Source organism: Trachurus trachurus (assembly GCF_905171665.1).
Source record: "Trachurus trachurus genome assembly, chromosome: 7".
In the NCBI taxonomy this organism is placed as follows: Eukaryota; Metazoa; Chordata; class Actinopteri; order Carangiformes; family Carangidae; genus Trachurus; species Trachurus trachurus.
The window spans coordinates 396,138-416,437 of record NC_139901.1 but is presented as its reverse complement, the minus strand read 5'-3'; the positions used below and the strand labels follow the sequence as shown (position 1 = coordinate 416,437).

Here is a 20,300-nt window from a genome sequence, read left to right as displayed (position 1 = left end):
TCACGTTCAATTTTCAGATTTGCTTCCATTAGGATATATATATTATTATATAATTAGCTATTCTATCAGACAACTGGATATTTGTAGAACATGTTTTGTCCATCTTTTTACAGTCTATGGTTTTGTCACATTATTATGTGAGAGAACTCAACTATAAATATATTATGAGCCCGCGTCATCATTGTGAAAAGTTAAATAGAATATCTGAATAAGGCTCAAAATTAAAATCAGAGGTACAACTCCGTAACAAGCCTATGAGGTTTGAACTACCCGCTGCACTCATCTGTGCAAGTACCTCGATTTGTGTCCAAACTTTCGGTTTCCATTATGACCTGAATGCAGCACCTCATTGTTGACGCCCACCCCAAGATGCTGAAGTCAGCTTTCGATTCGACAGTTAAGGGAAAGGTTTTTTAGGGAAACTTCACTCGTTTACATGAATAGGTGTTAGACATTTAAGGTAAAGCTTTAAGCCTTTAAACAGCACCTGGACTGAGTACAAGACACTTTCAGATTTCTGAAACATTTAATCAATTTGGGAAAATGTAAACAAGCTATTGTCAAATGTCCCCTCAGTGTGATGTTATTAGATATATGTAAATGGAACTTTTAACATATGAATAGATTTTTTTTGGTGTATGGGCGACTTTTCTTTTCTTTTTTTTTAATTTCATGAATAAAATAAATTATAATGCGAGTGTAGTACAACCATATTGTGTTAAGGCCACATCAAGGAAAAAAGAAAGAGATATGATATTTCAAGAATGAAGTCAGAAGTGTGAAATAAATCACAATATTTGGAGAACAGAAAGTCAAAATAGGATAGGATAGGATAGGATATCTTCTATTTCCCTAAATAATTGAACATTAACTTAAAGACTTGTAATATCAGGACTTTTTCCTCATAAAATTACAACATTATTCTCCCAATATATACTTGTTAGTTGACATTTTATGCCTTTTTTTTTTCAAAATTATGACTCATTCTCTTGATATTGTGACTTTTGTTAATAAAAACTTGTAATTGTATGCCTTCTCCTTGAAATATTATGATGATGTAATGAAAAATTTTGATATTATGACTCTTATTAGGCTATTATTATTCTTGTGATAATGTGACTTTTTTTCCCATAAAAATTATGACATTTTTTCTTAATATTTTGAGATATTTTCTTAAAATTGACTTCATCTTCGTAAACTTAAGACTTAAGTTGTGACTTGACTCCATGTTCTTTCCGTTGTACATCCAAGTACAGACAGGTGCTCTTCTGCACTGTGAAGCAAACTTCACACTTAACATTTCCCTTAACCGTCGAATGTGAAGCTAGCTTTCCCGGGTGGTTTAACTGCGCCTCCCCACCCCGTCCCCCCAGTCCCCAGCGCTGTGGCTGCTAATGTGCTTTCTCAGATGGACCCGGTGTAGGACACTCGAAGCACGAAGAGAACCGGCCAGACCAGGTGGGAGAACCGGTGAGTAGCTACTTCACTTCCCCGCTGCATGTACCCGGGCTGACCGAAGGTAACCCCGCGTTTCTCCTTTAAGTTTGAAGCGCTAACGTGGCTCGTGGACACAGTCTAACTTCCTAGCTAGCTGCTCTGAGCCCAGCCGACAGAGACACGCACGAGTCTGGGGTCTCTGCGGGTCTCTGAGGACCCTCTCAAATCGCCCGGTCCATGTTTCTTCTTCCTCCCAAAAGGTCTGTGTAAGCGGGACAGACACGGGATGGAGGTTCGGAGGTTCGCTGTTTTCAGTCTGGACGCTGGCAACATGCTGGTGACTGGGTCAGTGTAAACAAACAAAAGCAGCATGTTTAAAGAGACACAACAAGTCATCTAGCTGTGCTTTTGTTTGTGTAGTGTTGTGTCCAGACGGTCAAAACATGCCAGAATGAAACAATGTAACGTAATGAAACAGTTGTGTGTTCAGAAACAGAACACAACTAACTCGGCAAGAATAACACAGACTTTCAACTCTATAAGGGAGAGAGAAAGATAGTGAGATTGAGAGGGAGAAAGAATTAAAGGTGTGTACAGAAACGTTCCAGCAGTGACCAGAGAACTGTTAACTGATTCAAACCAGTAATGCTGCAGTAATATACACAGTATGTCTAGTCCTGTGTGTGTGTGTGTGAGTGAGATTGATGTTTCAAAATAAAGTATTTCAGGATTATGTTCCTGAAAGTGCTTTAATCTGAGTTAGTGAACAGTGAGGTGACAGTGACTGTTTTCTGATTCAATGAATTATTTAATTCTTTCTATGTGTGATTGTACATTATCAGAACAAGAAACACAGAGGGATGAGAATGGAGGTCAACCGGTGGTGGATTTTGTTGTAATCATGATTGTTTGGAGCAGGAAAAAGCTGACAACCAATGTATTTGGCCACTAGCCGGTTCAGAGTACCCCTGGCCAAAAAAGACCTACAAGAACTCTTTTATCCCTACTGCAGTGCGTATTTTAAACGAAAAGAAATAGGTACCTGTTTTTAGGGCAAGATCTATCTGCTGTTGCAGCTTTAATGTGAGCGCCACAGGAATTTTAGAATTTTTATGGTTTTTATGTGAGATCTTTTAATATGAGTTTTTATGTTGGTGTCTGTATGTTTATGTTTAACTGAGCCCAAACTGATGACAATTTTCTGTTCTTGTGACAGACAATAAAGTTTTTTGAACTGAATTGAATTGAATTGAAATAGCACATTACTTGTCAATGGTCCAGACAGTCAGTGCAGTCAGTCAGCACATGAGTGATGCAACACATTGAAATCACAGGAACATCTTTTGTGCCTCCTCCCATTGGAAAAAAATCATGACAGCACAGGCAGATTTGCATAAGATAGCTATACATGACCTCAGGTACTCAATGACATTACCATTACCTTTCAGACGCACATGGTTCTAGTTCTGGCTCCATCCTGGAGTCTCAGAACCTTGGTGCTTTCTGATGAACCAGTTCACACCAGTTTAAGTGGAACCAAAGGGGGGATCCGTTAGTCTGCTTTACACAACATGGCAACATCTTTGCTTTATTGCTGTCTCAGTAATCTTTCTTCAGATTTAAAAAAAAAAAAAAGTTTTTAATGAATGATTGGGTGTGGTGTTGCAGTGAACCCAGCCTTGGCCATCTCTTCCCCAAGTTCAAAGATAAGAATGACTTTACTTTATTGAGGCCCAAAGGGAAATTCACACAACTTGTTCTTTCTTGTGCTGCTTTCTAGCTTTCCCTGAAACTCTGCAGACGTCCAAATCGGTGGCATTTCTTTAGCAGACCACTGCAAATTGTTTTTCTCAATGTTGTCAGTCGCTGTCCTCTCCTCCTCCTTCCTGCTCGTCTTCACAGCCTAGAATACGACACGCCCACTGATGAGGTCACGGTTCACAGGGAAGAACCAACAATTTTTTGGTTCCATTGAGAACTGACTTCTATGAATCTGTTATTTTTTCGGTCTGGTTGCGCCGGCCAGTTCAAAATTGGGTTTGAGAACCAGAACGGTGTGAAGGCCCTATGTGTGACTGGTGGAGGGCGTGCAGCCACTGGCCACTGTCAGAGTTGTAACTTCTGCTGACAACAGTAGTTTATAAAATGTCCTGTTGGTGCCATTTAATCAGACTAATCTATTATCAGCTGACCTCTAGACCAGCCTGGGAGTAGTTAGTCGTAATGTCTGCAGCACTGATGAGCAGAGTCTGATTCATCTTTTCTCATCAACTTTTGTCTCCTTCTTGTCTCAGTGTAATCTACCATCATGGTAAACCAGGTGCAGCGAGGGGATGGCAGCTGGCAGTCATGCAAGAGCGACTCCAGTGGAGCCAGCAACAGTGGCGGGGAGAGCTCCAAGGAGAGTTCCCGCTGCTCCACACCGGTGCTGGATGCAGACCGGACAGACAGGCTGCGGGACAAGATGCGGAGGAGGATGGAGTCTGGAGACCGCTGGTTCTCACTGGAGTTCTTTCCTCCCCGCACGGCCAGTGGAGCTGTCAACCTCATCTCAAGGCATGTCGAATCAAACCGGGCCAGAATGAAATCTTTCATCCAGGAAGCATGATGTATAGAAACAACATTGCCTGTACTAAAGTGGGACACAGGGACAGGGTTAAAGAGCTCACAAATTCTTTGTCCTCTTGCAGCCTAGTCCAGGAATGGCGAGCTAGTAGCTCCAAGAGGCTTGTTGTAATCTTTGGAGCTAAACATCTGAGAGCTTAGTGTGCCCTAATGTTACAGTAACCTATTTTCATTTAGCTAAACTTGTAGAATAGAAGCTGCTTGAAAGTACAAAGACCATAGGCATCACTAATCAGAAATTGTCCTCATGGTTTCCCTAACCATTTCTGTCTTCACACCCCTGTCCATCAGATTTGACCGTATGGGCTCCGGAGGTCCTCTGTTCATCGATATTACCTGGCACCCAGCAGGGGACCCCGGTTCAGACAAGGAAACCTCATCCATGATGATTGCCAGCACAGCGGTCAACTATTGTGGCCTGGAGAGCGTCCTCCACCTGACCTGCTGCAACCAGACCAAAGACAAGATCACTGGCTACCTGGCCAAAGCAAAGCACCTGGGCCTCAAGAACATTATGGCCCTCAGAGGAGGTAGGAGACTGTAGGAGATGTTCCTATTCCTTCCTGTTTCCTCAACCGGTGTATTGGCCAAAACTGAACACTGATGTACTTTGACAGCAGAACCAAGTGCTAAGTCCCTTATCGGAGACTATTCTACATCACTTTGGATTTCTGTAGTTGTAGCAGTCCTCCTAACATGTGGCTGCCAGCTGAGGTGTTGTATTGTGATGTCTCCACAGATCCAGTGGGGGCAGACTGGGAGGAGGAAGAGGGAGGCTTCAACTACGCCATCGACCTTGTTAAACACATCCGATCTGAGTTTGATGACTACTTTGACATCTGCGTAGCCGGTATGTGTTCAACGTCCAGATCACTGGTAGACAGTTAAAGGGATATTTCAACATTTTGGCAAATTTGCCTATTGCCATAATCCCTATAGTCATATAGGAGTAGGTTCATTAGCTTTAATTGTCGGTGTAAGCTTTTTTTTTTTTAGATAGATCGGCAGGGGAGTACGGAAGCTGCACGGTACAGTGTTTCCCACAGGAGTTCAGGAGACCATGGCGCGACGGGAGGGGGGGTACGGGTCGTTGGTCCAACGGGGGGGGGGGGGGGGGGGAGCGATATAGCGCTGCAGCTGAGCAACTAGCGCGATATAGCGCATTTAGCGTGCGCCCGTGTCTGTGTATCTATGTGCAGGCAGAGATCAGAGATGGTGTTTTAAATAACCATGCTAGCGCACCAGCTTTCATCTCATGCCAGTCAGCCTCTCAAACTGCCGCCTCTCTCGCATGCGGGCGCACCGCACGTAGACACACGTGAGAGAAAAAAAAATTTGAAAACATTTTTTTTTCTTCTTTTTTTTTTCAAAAAATGTCTTTTTTTTCTGTGAGAGACTGTGGCGGCCCCAAACGAGACTGTGGCGGGCCCCCACAGACTCGTTAATTAATGGGAAACACTACGGTATTTCCACATTTCACTCATCAAACTAAATACACAATCCTTTTTTCATCCATTCATCTTCTATACCGTAGGGATGTGCACAGTTACCCGAGTACCCGGGTACCCGAGTAGGCAATCTGCTACTCGGTTATGAATGTATTATCCGGTTAACCTATGATTAAAAAAACGGCACGTTAGAGCGCAGTCTAGTGTCGGATCAAACTACATTACCATGCCATGGTTCAGCTTTTTGTAGTGTTAAACAGTTTCGGATCAAGCAACGTGATTTTCTGCTGTGTAAAAGCGTTTTTGGATAGAGCTCGGACTTTCAAACCTTTTACAAGAATCTGTGGTGGTTCCCTCGGCGTAAACCGTCGGCAGGGAGACGACAGGTGTCATCAAGTCTGTTAGAAAATCTGCTTTCAGTTTACAAACATTCTGAAACCTTCCCAGTTATTTCCTGGAACGATGCGAGGTAGAGAGGACCCAAGGCACCAAAATGTAGTGTGGACTAATAAATAAGCACCGCTAATGGTTTAGAAAGAAGAAGAAAAAGTTTTATCCTCCGAGGCAGCCGCGGCATAAATGCGCTGCGCTCAGCGCTCAGAGCACATCCAGCGCATTTATTCCCCGGCATAAAGATGCACATATGCCCCATCTGTGCAACTTAAACTCCAGTCTCTACTCTTACTATCCACCTGATATTTTGTCTGACGACGCTGTGTGTCAGTAATGCGGACTGGCTGCGCTCTGTCCGTCAGACATGACGTCATTTTATTTTTTATTACAGTATTCGGTTACCTGGGTACGACAAGGTTAGGTTACTCGGTTAGAAAATTATTCGAAATGCCCATCCCTACTATACCGCTTATCCTGCACTAGGGTCACAGGTGAGCTGAAGCTTATCTCAGCTGACTTCGGGCGAGAGGCGGGGTACATCCTGGACAGGTCGCCAGTCTATCGCAGGGCTGACATACAACCATTCACACCTATGGGCAATTTAGCGTCGCCAATTAACCTAACCTGCATGTGTCTGTGGGAGGAAGCCGGAATAACCGGAGAGAACCCAGGCATGCACGGGAAGAACATGCAAACTCCACACAGAAGGGCCCCAGCAGGCCGGCGGGTTCGAACCCACAACCCTCTTGCTGTGAAGCGACAGTACTAACCACTGCACCACCGTGCCGCCCTAAATAAACAATCCAAAATACACAATCCAACAACTCCAAAACGCTCTGGTGGACAAGTTGTGACCTGCACATTCACCACGCTATGAGATAATAACGTATAATTAAAGCCGCAAGCGGCGATGACGGGCCCTCGCTCTCCCATGCGACCGCGGGGGCCTGAGGCATGTCGGGGCTGTGGCGTGAAGCAGAAAGGTAGAAAAAACCTGGGAGGAGGCAAAAAAATGCAGTGTTTTGTTCATCCACCAGGTGGCGCAAAGCAGTTGTGGGTGGGTGCGTTCAGGGGCGGCCCCTCATCACTCATGTGAAGTTTGGAGTGAATCGGACAAAGCATGAAGGAGTTATGAGAGGTTGATGGTTCATCCACCAGGGGGCAGTAGAGTGTAACAAAACATGGGTGATTGTGTTCAGGGTGGGACAGTCATTACACATGTGAAGTTTCGTGGAAATCGCACAATGTTGATGTAAAATATGGCACTTCCTGTTTCCACTAGGGGGCGACACGAGTGAGATCACCTATGAGCATATGGAGACGTTGAGGTCGTGACCCTTGACCTTTGTATCAATTTTCATGATGATACGAGTTCATTAAAGCCATCAAAAAGCATTTCATGGCGAGAAATGGTCGCCGCATCGCCGCACGGACGTCATTACTCGTAGCTTCACAGCGTTGATGATGTAGCTTCACCAACTAGTTCTGCATGTTTTAGAAGTGGAATGAAGTTGATGGGGTCAATTGTGTGGCATCAGTACACGTTAAAGTAAAAAGTGGTCACTTCCTGTTACCACCGGGGGGCGGTATGAGTTACGTGGGAACTTAATATATCAGGACGTTCAGGGCGGAGCCATCGTCATGTCCAGCAAATTTGAAGCTGCTGTCATTAAGTATGTGGGCGTGAGAGCTGTTTGAAGTTGGATGGCGTGCTCCGAAACAGTTGCCAAAGTTCATCGAGCCCTAGCAGCCACGCCCTATGACCTACACACCTGCAGATCACAAGATAAGATCACCATGGGGTCTCGATGCTGGAAAACAAAAATGAAGACGATCGAGTGAAATCCCTAGGACGAGTTCGTTAAAATACAACATGTGGTAATCACGCCAAAATCAAAATGGCTGACTTCCTGTTTGGAGTAGAGCATTGCTGCTAGAGACTTTTTTGTTCGTCTGGTGAACTTACACATATGTACCGATTTTCATGTTCCTAGTCCAAAAAAAGCCCTATGTTGAGGGGTATTTTAAAAATGAAAGGGAGCGCTATAGAGGCATTTTGCCCCGCCCATGGGCGTTGCCCCTATCAGATGAAAGACCTTGCCACCCTTGACCTCTGTATCAATTTTCATGATGATGCGAGTTCATAAAGACATCAAAAAGCTAAACGTATTTTCTTGGCGAGGGATTGATAGTCGCTGCGACGCCACGCGGACGCCATTACTCGTAGCTTCACAGCGTTCATGATGCAGCTTCAACTTGTTCTGCATGTTTTAGAAGTGGAATGAAGTTGATGAGGTCAACTATGTGTCATCAGTACCTGTAAAAGTAAAACCTGGTCACTTCCTGTTACCACCGGGGGGCGCTATGAGTTACGTGGGAACTTAATATATCAGGGCGGAGCCATCGTCATGTCCAGCAAATTTGAAGCTGCTGTCATTAAGTATGTGGGCGTGAGAGCTGTTAGAATTTGGATGGCGTGCTCCAAAACAGTTGCCAAAGTTCATCGAGCCCTAGCAGCCACGCCCTATGACCTACACACCTGCAGAGCACAAGATAAGATCACCATGGGGTCTCGATGCTGGAATAAAAAATTAAAGACGATCGAGTGAAATCCCTAGGACGAGTTCGTTAAAATACGAGGTGTAGGAATGGCCAAAATCACGCCATCAGCGAAAATTCAAATCAAAATGGCCGACTTCCTGTTGTGATTTCACCATGACATTAAGAGGCTTTTTTGTGCGTCTTGGCATGATCTATAAGCCCACCAACATGCCAAGACGGTGGCTCTGACTACTGCTGCTGCTGTCAGAGCATGGGCAGGAGGCTGCGCACGGCTTCCACGATGGTGCATTCAGGTTGCCTCGGAAAATGAAATGATCGATTTAACCATGGAATTTACCGATGTAGAAGGCTAGAAGAGATGCATCGCAAATTCAACCATAAATTAAAGCCGCAAGCGGCGATGGCGGGCCCTCGCTCGCCCATGCCGCCGCGGGGCCTGAGGCACGCCGGGGCCGTGGCGCGGAGCAGAAATGGAGAAAAAACCCCGGAAGGAGGCCAAAAACGCAATGTTTCGTTCATCCACCAGGGGGCAGTCACCGCATGTGGTGTGGTGCGTTCAGGGGCGGCCCCTCATCACTCGTGTGAAGTTTGGAGTGAATCGGACAAAGCATGAGGGAGTTATGAGCAGTTAAAGGTTCGTCCACTAGGGGGCAGTAATGGGATGCGTGCAGGTGTGTTCAGGGTCAGCCCCTGATCACACATGTGAAGTTTCGTGGAAATCGGACAAAGCATGAGGGAGTTATGAGCAGTTAAAGGTTCGTCCACTAGGGGCAGTAATGAGATGCGTGCAGGTGTGTTCAGGGTCAGCCCCTGATCACACATGTGAAGTTTCGTGGAAATCGGACAAAGCATGAGGGATTTATGAGCAGTTAAAGGTTCGTCCACTAGGGGCAGTAATGAGATGCGTGCAGGTGTGTTCAGGGTCAGCCCCTGATCACACATGTGAAGTTTCGTGGAAATCGGACAAAGCATGAGGGAGTTATGAGCAGTTAAAGGTTCGTCCACTAGGGGCAGTAATGAGATGCGTGCAGGTGTGTTCAGGGTCAGCCCCTCATCACACGTGAAGTTTCGTGGAAATCGGACAATGTTGATGCAAAAAATGGCACTTCCTGCTACCACCGGGGGGCGCTATGAGTTACGTGGGAAGTTAATATATCCGGACGTTCAGGGCGGAGCCATCATCATGTCCAGCAAGTTTGAAGTTGATTGGATGAAGTATGTGGGCGTGAGAGCCACTCGTATGTACATGGCGAGCACGCCATAGTGTATTGAGCGCTGGCAGCCACGCCCTTTGACCTACGGACTCACGGAGCACAAGATAAGCTCAGCTAGGTCTGGAGATGTGGTATACCTAATTTCAACTTGATCGGGCGAACGCTGTGGGAGGAGTTAAGTTTAGGCGGGAAAAATCTAAACCAAAATGGCCGACTTCCTGTTGGGTTGAGGTCATGAGGTCAAGAGGATTTTTTGTATATCTGGGTATAATACATATGTGTACCGAATTTTGTGTGTGTACGACAAAGTAAGACGAATGGCGAGGCCATTGACACGTGTTTGTAGGGGGCGCTATTCAGCCATTTGGCCACGCCCATTTCCAACGACTTTAAAATATCAAATTTTTCGCGAGGCCTGATGTGCATGCCAAAATTCACGCGTTTTGGGGCATGTTGAGGCCCCCAAAAATGCGATTTTAGGGAGAATATAATAATAAACATAGCAATTACAATAGGGCTTTCGCTGGGCGACTTGCAGTCGCCGCTCGGGCCCTAATTATGTCCGATGTACCCTGAATCTACCGGTGCAGTCGCATCGCATACGTTTATATCGGACCACCGATATGAATCGGTGAATCTTCACATCCCTAGTCTAGGTGAAACTGCCAAGAGGGGCTGAATTTTTTTAATATGCCTAGGGGGCGCCATTTAGCCATTTGGCCACGCCCATGTGCGACGGCACCAAAATATGAAAATTTTGCGCACTCTGGACATGTGTGCAAATGTGCATAACTTTTCGAGCATGGGAAAGTCCCCAAAAATGCGATCTTTGACGGGTAAGAATAATAAGAGACTTGCAGTCGCCGCTCGGGCCCTAATTATGTAACACTATGACACATGAAGCAAATACTCTGAACTACTTGCTTTTGAAATCACTTCGCCAAGCAGCCGAGTCTGAAATGTAGTTCCGGCTACGTATTTACCTCGAAAACAACTCCACTTGGTAATGTTCCATTATTATCTCATAGCGTGATGAATGTTCAGGTCACAACTTGTCCACCAGAGCGTTTTGGAGTTGTTCTGTCCCACCGATCGCAAAACGGCATGCACTGACAATTAAAGGTAATAAACCTACTGCTGTGACTATAGGGATTATGGCAGTGGGTGAATTTGCCAAAATGTTAAACTATACCTTTAACGTGGAGGAAATGACTGAAATGTGCTGCTGTATCCAGGTTACCCCACAGGTCACCCTGAGGCAGAGAGCTATGAGCAGGATCTGACTCACCTTAAGGAGAAGGTGAATGCAGGAGCAGATTTTGTCATCACCCAACTGTTCTTTAGGGCGGACACATTCCTCAAGTTTCTGGACGACTGCCGGGCAATTGGCATCACATGTCCCATCCTACCTGGAGTCTTCCCCATTCAGGTAATCACTAGTCCAGGAACAACAAACAAACCAACTAATAATTCAGGATTCAGCTTGACTTGAACTTGTTTCTCTCCAGGGTTACCAGTCCCTGCGTCAGCTGGTCAAGCTGTCCAAACTGGAGATACCTGAGGAAATCACCAGAGTCATTGAGCCCATCAAAGACAACGACGCTGCTATCCGTAACTATGGCATCCACCAGGCAGTGGAGATGTGCCGTGTGCTGTTGGACAGTGGGAAGGTACCAGGCCTCCATTTCTACACTCTGAACCGAGAGGTGGCCACCATGGAGGTGCTCCGGCAGCTGGGGCTGTGGACAGAAGACCCCAGGTCAGTGACCCCTCCGTCTGCTCACACAGTTTCAGTAAAAGTCAGAAACAGTTGTAGAATTTGAGGGAAGAGAGAACACCCCACAGACAAAGCTGTCTTGTTCACATCTGATTGACCTTGGAGTGGTTATTGATCATAAGCTGTGCTGGAAGCCACATATAAACTTCTTAAAGAATAAAATATCAAAAACCATGGCAATTCTATATAAATGTAAAAATATCTTAATAACAAATTCATTTTTTTTGTATCAATCCCTAATAAAACCATACATAACTTATTGTATAGAAGTGTGGGGACACACATTCAAGTCAGTCACCAAACCAATTTTTCTACTTAAAAAAAAAAAGCTATGCAACTTATAAACAAAGTCGATTATAAGCATCCAACTAATCAATTATAATGAACTCAAATTCAAACAACTGGTGGATTTCAAAACTGGACAGCTTATGTTCAAAATTAACAACAACATGCTGCCTGACTGTATTCAGAAAATGTTCAATCTAAGACAAAGCCATTACAATTTCAGAGGGGTGTGTATATTTAGAAAGTTAAAAACCAGAACCAACACCAAATTACAATGCACTACGGTAACAGCTGTTAATTTATGGAACAAATTGGAGAATGACTTAAAAACATGCAATACCATAATCTTATTTTAAAAAGTACGTACAAACAGGATGGTTAATTTATATAAGTTAGAGTAATGAGTGGTGACACGTGCTATGCTGCTGCTATTTTTGTTTTGTTTTGTTCTGTATGTTTGATTTTTTGAGGAGGAAGGAAGTAGGGGAGGAAGAAGGGAAAGGAGAAGAAGAAGGAAGGGAAAGGAATGGAAGAAGAAAGGGAAATCAAATTAAGCAGCTTCTCTCTTTTCAGTCTTTTGTGATTGCTTATTTATTTTATTAATAAATAACAAATTGTACATCTTAAAACTTTTAAATTAACTTGAGTAACAGGGTAGGTGTAATAAGCTATGCTTCAGCCTATGCCTTTTCGGTCCAAATTTTCTTTTTCTGTTTACTTATTGTTTACTCTGATCGATATTATTTTTTTATTTTATTTTTTTCTCTCTGGTCTTGTTACTTCTCTTTTAATGACACGTATTGACCGAAATAAACGAAACGAAACGAAATATCAAGTCTAAACAGGTTTAAACGGAACCAAAGAGCTGACTTGGTGAATCTGGCTGTGTGGAGAGGGTTCCTGCTTTTTGGCTGCGATTCCGATTGTCTTTGTTTCCAGGCGGCCTCTTCCCTGGGCTGTCAGCGCCCATCCCAAACGAAAGGTAGAGGACGTTCGACCCATCTTCTGGGCCTCCAGACCCAAGAGTTACATATACAGAACCCAGGACTGGGATGAGTTCCCCAACGGCAGATGGCAAGCTCCATTACACCCTCGACAGATTTTAAGTGACAAAAGTGAAGTAGTGGTTTCAGTATCAGTGAATAAATGTCAAATCTGTTTGACTTCTTCAGGGGCAACTCTTCATCTCCAGCTTTTGGCGAGTTAAACGACTACTACCTGTTCTACTTGAAGAGCAAGTCATCCAAAGATGCTCTGCTGCAGATGTGGGGGGAGGAGCTGATGAACGAGGAGAGTGTGTTTGAGGTGTTCACCTGCTACATCACAGCTCAGCCCAACCGCAGTGGACACAAGGTAAACAGAGACACACTACAGGACAACACCCGGTGTCCTGCAGTGTCTCTTGATGCAGTCACAACATCATCACTACTTACTGAAACTCCAACTATAGAATTCCTGTGTGAGACTACGATGTTAAAATCTCTGGACGTTATGGATCAATATAAGATTTATCAAACAAAGACAGATTTGAATCAGACAAAGCAACGAGGTGTGATCACTTTTGCTGTCTCCAATCAGACACTGTAGTACATGTAGTGTAAGTGGTTCACATGTGTGTGAATTTCAACAGGGCTAAGTCGCCACAAATCAAACACTGCTGTTGTGCAAACGTGGCAATCACAGCACGTGACCTTGACTGTCACCAAGCTGCCACCTGCTTTGTTCACTTGACTTGAACTGAAGGAAAAACATGCTCACCGGGGAATTGACCATTTCTGGTTAACTGGGAGTTTTGTGGGCCACTGGGCGGAGCCTGAGACTTACAGGTGGGGGAAACTGAATGAGAGCATGTTCACACAGTGTATTAAGGCCTTTGAACACTGAGTCCGTTTTTTTCGTCCGAGATTGCGGCACGTTAAAAAAAAAGACCTCATGTTGTTGTCTGTCATTTAAGTTTTCGAAACAGGTTTGATTTTCAGTGTTTTCCACAACCGTGAAAATGCTTTCTGGCCAATCACATCAGTGTTTCGAGGCTGTTAGGTCCTGCTGAGGTGTGTGTGTGTGTGTGTGGCTTCAGTAGAGCTAATAATCTATTAAACTAGACCACTGACATCCTAAAATAAACAGTACAAGTGATCATGATAATTCAACAGCTCATTTAGAAGCAGCTCTCTTTGCTCTTGACGTCCTCTCAGATTCTTATTTCTTGACAAGTTAGAGGACCACAAAGTCACCCTCACTGAGTGACAACTTTTGTCTCCCTTTCCCAAGTTTGGAACAGAATATAAATGCATGCGATTGAAACACATCGGACTCGGTGTGTAAGACGTCTGTATGTAATGATTTTTGTCAGGTGACAGATTAAAGGTTCATGAGGCAAGATTTGTGAAGAAATGCACATGCGTTTTAAGTTACTGCTAATGGGCGATGAAGCGTTCAAAACCAAAAAGAATGAGCCCACTCGCGTATCTCTCTGTTGCCTTGAACAGGCTGTGTGCTGCATAATGCGCTGCAATTCTGGGTCCGAATTTCCCGCGCTGTCCGCGGATGTGACGTCAAATGACGCTGCATGCGCGTCCTCGACAGCTTCGGCTTTCCACCGCTTGCGACCAGCGGTCGGCGGATGTCTTGCAGCCTGAACAGTCATGTGAGCAGCAAGTAGAGCGGCGGCGGCCGGTGTGCTGCTGACCTGATGCCTGGGTGGTCAACCTCCGGGTGTCGCGGTAAATTGAGCACTGTACAATGAGCGCGGCATGGCGCATTTACTGTTTATTAACAGCCAAGCGCGACGTGTGTGTGTGTGTGTGTGTGTCGTGAGAGAGACAGCAGGTAGAGGGGCTGACTGGCAGAGATGAGAGATAGTGAAAGCTGCGGCGAACCCAAACCAAACTAGTCTGTGGCGGCTGATTAATGGAAAACACTGGTATAGTAACGTTATGCCGTTTCCAATTCAGCCACAGTGTCACTGTCACATCATCAGCTGCACTGCTGTGGAGAGTTGATGCGCGCTCCCGCACCAGCTTGGCTGATGGCTGCAGTAACCCTGACGGCCGCTACGGCCGTTGTATCACTAATGAGTTTTATTCCTTGATCTTGCCTCAAGCTCCTTTAAAGCAGTACTAAAGAACTTTCAGTTTTGGTTGAGTTTGGCGGCGCCAGTGGCCCAAAGCGGTAGTGTTTTGCTTGAAGGAAGACTCCATTTCCCATGAGCACTAGCGCGTACAGCCGTAAACATCCTGATCTCCTGGTGCATGGAAATGAACAGAAGACGTCCAAACTAAGTTTGTGTTACCAGCGGGTCATTTCACAGTAAACACACATACACAATCCGACGGAAAGGTGCCGCATTGCCTGTTCCCTCCTCGTCATGACTCGCGAAAGTGAAAGTGAAACTTAAGTGAGAGCCGGTGTCCTACCATGCTCCTCAATGCTGCTTAGTGCCAGTGAAGGCAATACAGACCATAATGATACAGACCCCCTCAGGCCATGACAGAGGTGTCATTCAACCTGTTGTAAGTCCATGTACCATCACAAAAGTTATGAAAATATTATATGAAGGTTGAAAAGTTACTTAGTGTTGGTTTAAAAAAACGCATACGAAAATAATGGACTCAGTCATGTAGTGTTTTTCAAACTTGAGTCCCATGGAGTCAGGGTACAGTTAGCCTAGCTAAGCATGAAGACTGGAAGTGGGGAGACAGCTAGGTTTGGACAAAGACATCAGGTCACAAACTGTCATCATATCCAAGACTCCAGGTTTCTTCTCCTTGTGCCAGGTGATGTGTTTGCCGTGGAACGATGAGCCTCTGGCCCCAGAGACCAACCTACTGAAGGATGAGCTGGACAAGGTGAACAGACGAGGAGTCCTCACCATCAACTCTCAGCCCAGCATCAACGGCAAATCTTCCACAGACCCTGTAGTGGGCTGGGGACCTGCCGGAGGTTACGTCTTCCAGAAGGTAGTGGACACTGTTGGTCTTGTCGGTGTGTTTTGGATGGAGTGGTTCAGGAGAGGGAGGGGTTTGGCTCATGGTCCTCTTGTTGTAAATCCAACAGGCCTACCTGGAGTTCTTCACATCCAGTGAAAACGTCAACGCTCTCCTTAAAGTACTGAAGAAGTACGAGCCCCGTGTCAACTACCATATCGTCAATGTGCATGTAAGTTTAAACAGCGAGTTCGTCTGAGTTTGTGCGTTTTGTACGTTTGTCTTTGGGTCTACATCGCATCATGGTGAACATTTTGTGTTCAGGGCCGTAACCTGACCAACGCCCCCGACCTGCAGCCCAACGCGGTGACGTGGGGGATCTTCCCTGGCAGGGAGATCGTTCAGCCCACGGTGGTGGACCCAGTCAGCTTCATGTCCTGGAAGGTAAGAGCCCATCCTGCTGTCCTGCAGCCTTGTTCTAGCTGCCATCCTCAAGTAACCAACAATATGTTTGTATATTAAAGGACAATTCCGGGCAAATTCAACTCGGGGGTGTATTTTCCTAACATTTTAGGTCTAAAAGAAGGACTCTGAAGATTTTCAGTTTAATTGCTCCTGTTTTGCGGTAGTTGTGTCTGTCCCCGCATCGCCACGGCAGCAATGAATGGGAGCGGATGCAAGTTCTGCTGCTTAGGCTGTTTACATCCCTCAAAGCCGCAATTTTTTTCCACAGACAGCGTCAGATGGCTACTCAAACATGCACCGACAAGTTTATTTACTTCAAGCAAGCCGACATGTTTGTAAAACTAGATCTAATTCAAAGTCTCCTGGAGTCTCGCGTGAGACCCAAGTTGCCGTGCTCGGTGTGTTCAGGTGCAGTGGGAAAGCTCCCGTTTGTGTCATAAACACAGGAATATCAACTCTTGACTTGCTTCAAGTAAAAAAAACTTCTTGGTGCATGTTTGAGTAGCCACCTGACGCTGTCTGTGGAAAAAAATGTACACTTGAAGTTGAATTTGCCCGGAATTGTCCTTTAAATATACAACAGTGCTCCGTGTCTTTTGTGGGATGTAGAGAACTGTCATCTATTGGCCTCCTCATGTTTCAACCATTTATTTGTAATGTAAGCAATAATAATACATTTCATCACATCATAATGTCATATTGATATACTATATTTCCTAAAGGGAACTATGCAAGTCAGGTCGTTTTTCCTCTGTGTTGCTAACCCTCCTCACCTCCATGTGCATTTGTTTACAACGAAGCCGGCGAGAAATCAATCAATAGAGCGGTGGATAACGTTATATGATGTTTGGACGTGTATATTTGTGTAGTCTTATCTGTCATAAACAAGAGATTAGGGTTTGTGTCGCGGTGCCCAGAGCTGGGACACCGGGTCAGTGGCGCTGATCTTACAAAGTTGTTTTTCAGCCAAGATTTAGTTTAGTTGAGTTTATTATGGATCCCCATTAGTCACTGCCTCAGCAGCAACTATTCTTCCTGGGGTCCTACGTTACAATACAAAATCATATATATGCTCAATCTGAAAACACATATACAAATATTACATACATGTTAAAATGTTTAAGAAATTTGAGACAATTCTCCAGACCTATCCTGTAACAGCCGTCATTCTGCCTCTTAACAAGTTGCTTGTCATTTATTAAACAATAACAATTACTCCAAAGCTGTTTAATTAAGGTAAAAAATGTAGCATTGCTAGGGTAAAAATCCTGCATAGTTCCTCTTTAATAGTATATCCCCACTTTAAATTGAAATGAAATATGAGAAGAAGAACCCTGAATCAGAGTCCTGCACGGGTCCAATTTTGGAACTCTGCCCTGAATCCTTCACAGTATCAAGATTAGATCACAGTCCTGATTCGGTTCATCACTGCAGAAGATTTTAATCCATTTGTCCAAAACTGTGTGGTTGGTGAGGACCTGTGATTAGGAGAATGGCCAAAAGATCATGACAATCTTTGTTGGTAATTGATCTGCATCCTGTCTCTTCCCTGGTGTTATATCAACATCTTGAAGAGAAATTGTGATTCCAACCTGTCCAACACTTTACTGCTTCTTTTGAATGATTGTCTGCTCGCCACTTTTCTTCCCACAGTCCTCTGTCACACTTTCTTCTTAGTTTATACAGAGTATTCATGAAGTGCTATATGTACAAATTTTAATTTGAGAGTTCATTAATTGCTCTTGTCCATCCTCCTGTTTCCCACATGCACTGAAACTCCTCAGACTTGGACAGCTGCTGGGGACAGTAGTTGTGGTTCTGCTCAGCTGGAGAGCTGGTACAAGTGACGCTGTGCCAGACTCACCAAGGTTACTGAGCAGAGCAAGAGGTGCTGTCACCAGCTGCACTTAGCAGGCCAGTGGGCCAATGGGCATTGAACCTATTAAATGTAATTTCTAACTATATCTAGATTAATCTGAGTAGTAGTAGGAGTAGTAGTAATATATTGTGTAGATGGATCATGGTAAAGTAAGATTGTCCACAAAAGAAGATTGTTGAGATGATTGTTCAGTCCCCACTCATCTCCTGCAGTTGTTAAAGGTTCACACATGAAGTTTGGGGGGCTGGGTCAAATCCCTGTATTATGAAAAGGTCTAATGGGCTACGGAAGAGGATTAGGGCCGCTGTGGGGGGAAAAAAAGTGAGTTCTGATTTTAAAGTCAGAATTCTGAGATTATTTTTGATTTTTCTTTTTAGAGAAAAAAAATCCCCAGAGCTCCAGAGACAGTCTAGAGCTGCGTTCCGATCCACAGTTTACTTGGACAGAGCCCCCTACTCCCTGCTCCCTGCACAGGGAATCTGCCGTAGGAAACTTCATTTAACCGATATTACACCAATCGGAACACCCTGCAACGTCACAGCTGTTTCCGGTCGAGTTTAAAAATAAAGTTTTTAAGTTTCAAAATGTTTCACGCCACTATCACCGTTTAGACAGATCTGAAATGATTGAAGAAACATTACTATTTCTGTGTGCACAAGCAAAGCAGTTTTGTGTTACAATGCGTGGTATTTATTCAGTTTGGGGGTATCAGGGTGTGTAGAAAGCATCAGTGGCTCAGCTGACAGGAAAGCTAACGGCTGTCGCTAAGCTAACGGCGGTAGCTAAGCTAACGGCGGCAGCTAAGCTAACAGGACGTCAGCTGTTAAAACCCTCCCGTTGTCGGACACGACATGAAACTACTCTTGTTAGCTCAATCATGTTGTAACTAAGATATTCGCCGGAAAAAATATTTTTTCATGGACCGTTTATTGAGCCACTGAGCTATTAAAGTTAAACAGGTAGCCATTAGCCCTGCCAATTTACGTAACGCACGCAAAGACGGTTTACGCACGTAAACGGACCGCAATGGCTGATGGGTAATATCGGTTGTCAACATCCGGTGAACTGGGCGAAGTGAGGAACCGTTGTTCACTCCCTCCCTGCACAGTTCACAGTTCCCTTCAAACTGCTCCCTGCGGTTTGGAACCACACTGAACATGGCGGAACACCCTGTGCAGTCCACTGCGCAGGGAACTTCAGGTCGATCGGAACGCACCCTAGGAGATTATTATTTTTTTAACAATAAAAAAAAAGTCTGAATTCTGAGGAAAAGGTCAGAACTCATTTTCTTTTCCACTGCGGCCCTAATCCTCTTCTGTCACCATGTTGTGTTTGTGTGATTGATGTCACCAGCAGTTTTTTGGTCTGGTGGATCTTGTCTGACTGTCCCCATGTTGTCCCCAGGACGAGGCCTTCGCCTTGTGGATCGAGCAGTGGGCCAAGCTGTATGAAGACGAGTCTCCCTCGCGGATGATAATCAAGTACATCCACGACAACTACTTCCTGGTTAACCTGGTGGACAATGACTTTCCTCTAGAGAACTGTCTGTGGCAGGTGATTGACGATATGTTTGAGCTTCTCGATGCTCCTCCAGAGACACTCAGTGACCTGACAGTGTCTGAATAAAGTCCCACATTTCGCACAGGTTTTTTTAAGGAAAATAACATAACACTATGGAGTAGGGGTGTCAACATCTACACGTGTAAACGGGTACACGGATAACAAATCATAACTGTTTCGAAAAATCAATAGCCGTTGACACGTCTTTTTTTCTTCTTCCTCCTCCTCGTTCATTTCTCACCAATATAGTATTTTTAGGGGTGATAATGTTGCCTGAAAGCTTCAGATAATAATGGAACTGCGTGTCAATCCCATGGATCTATAATATAATCAGGGGTGCAAACTTGTCACCTTTCGGCGAAATTCGCCGTTTTGGATCCCAAATTGGTCATTTATCTGATTCGTGTAAATCCGCAATAAAAAAAAATTTGAGGGGGGGGGGGGGGGGGGGGGCGTGCGGCGAGTCGAGGCGAGCCGAGCCGAGCCGAGCCAATGCACCTGTCTCTTTAAGGCGCATGCATCATCTGGATGACAACGAGTGGTGGCAGCGCTCCTCTTCTGTCCAGCAACACACACCTAGCTTCACTTTTAATACAGACTAACTAACGCGACTTTTTGAGCATGGTATGGGACCGCGTGTGTGTGATGATCGCGATCGCGGCCAATTAGCGATTAGCGCGTTTAGCATTAATTAGCTCCAGTGTCTCCCTCTTCTCTGGAGGAGGGTCT

General features: G+C 44.9%; 1 protein-coding gene across 1 annotated transcript; it reads left to right on the top strand.

The window, feature by feature from the left end:
- Window positions 1-1,367: 1,367 nt before the first annotated feature.
- On the top strand, window positions 1,368-19,896 carry mthfr (methylenetetrahydrofolate reductase (NAD(P)H)). The gene is made up of 12 exons (XM_083974839.1): window positions 1,368-1,470; window positions 3,732-3,993; window positions 4,354-4,592; window positions 4,802-4,912; window positions 10,915-11,108; window positions 11,188-11,438; window positions 12,681-12,815; window positions 12,914-13,094; window positions 15,518-15,700; window positions 15,798-15,899; window positions 15,992-16,111; window positions 19,416-19,896. Exons 2-12 carry the CDS (start codon window positions 3,746-3,748, stop codon window positions 19,635-19,637), a joined length of 1,986 nt encoding a protein of 661 aa, XP_083830965.1. The 5' UTR covers window positions 1,368-1,470; window positions 3,732-3,745; the 3' UTR covers window positions 19,638-19,896.
- The last annotated feature ends 404 nt before the right edge of the window (window positions 19,897-20,300 follow it).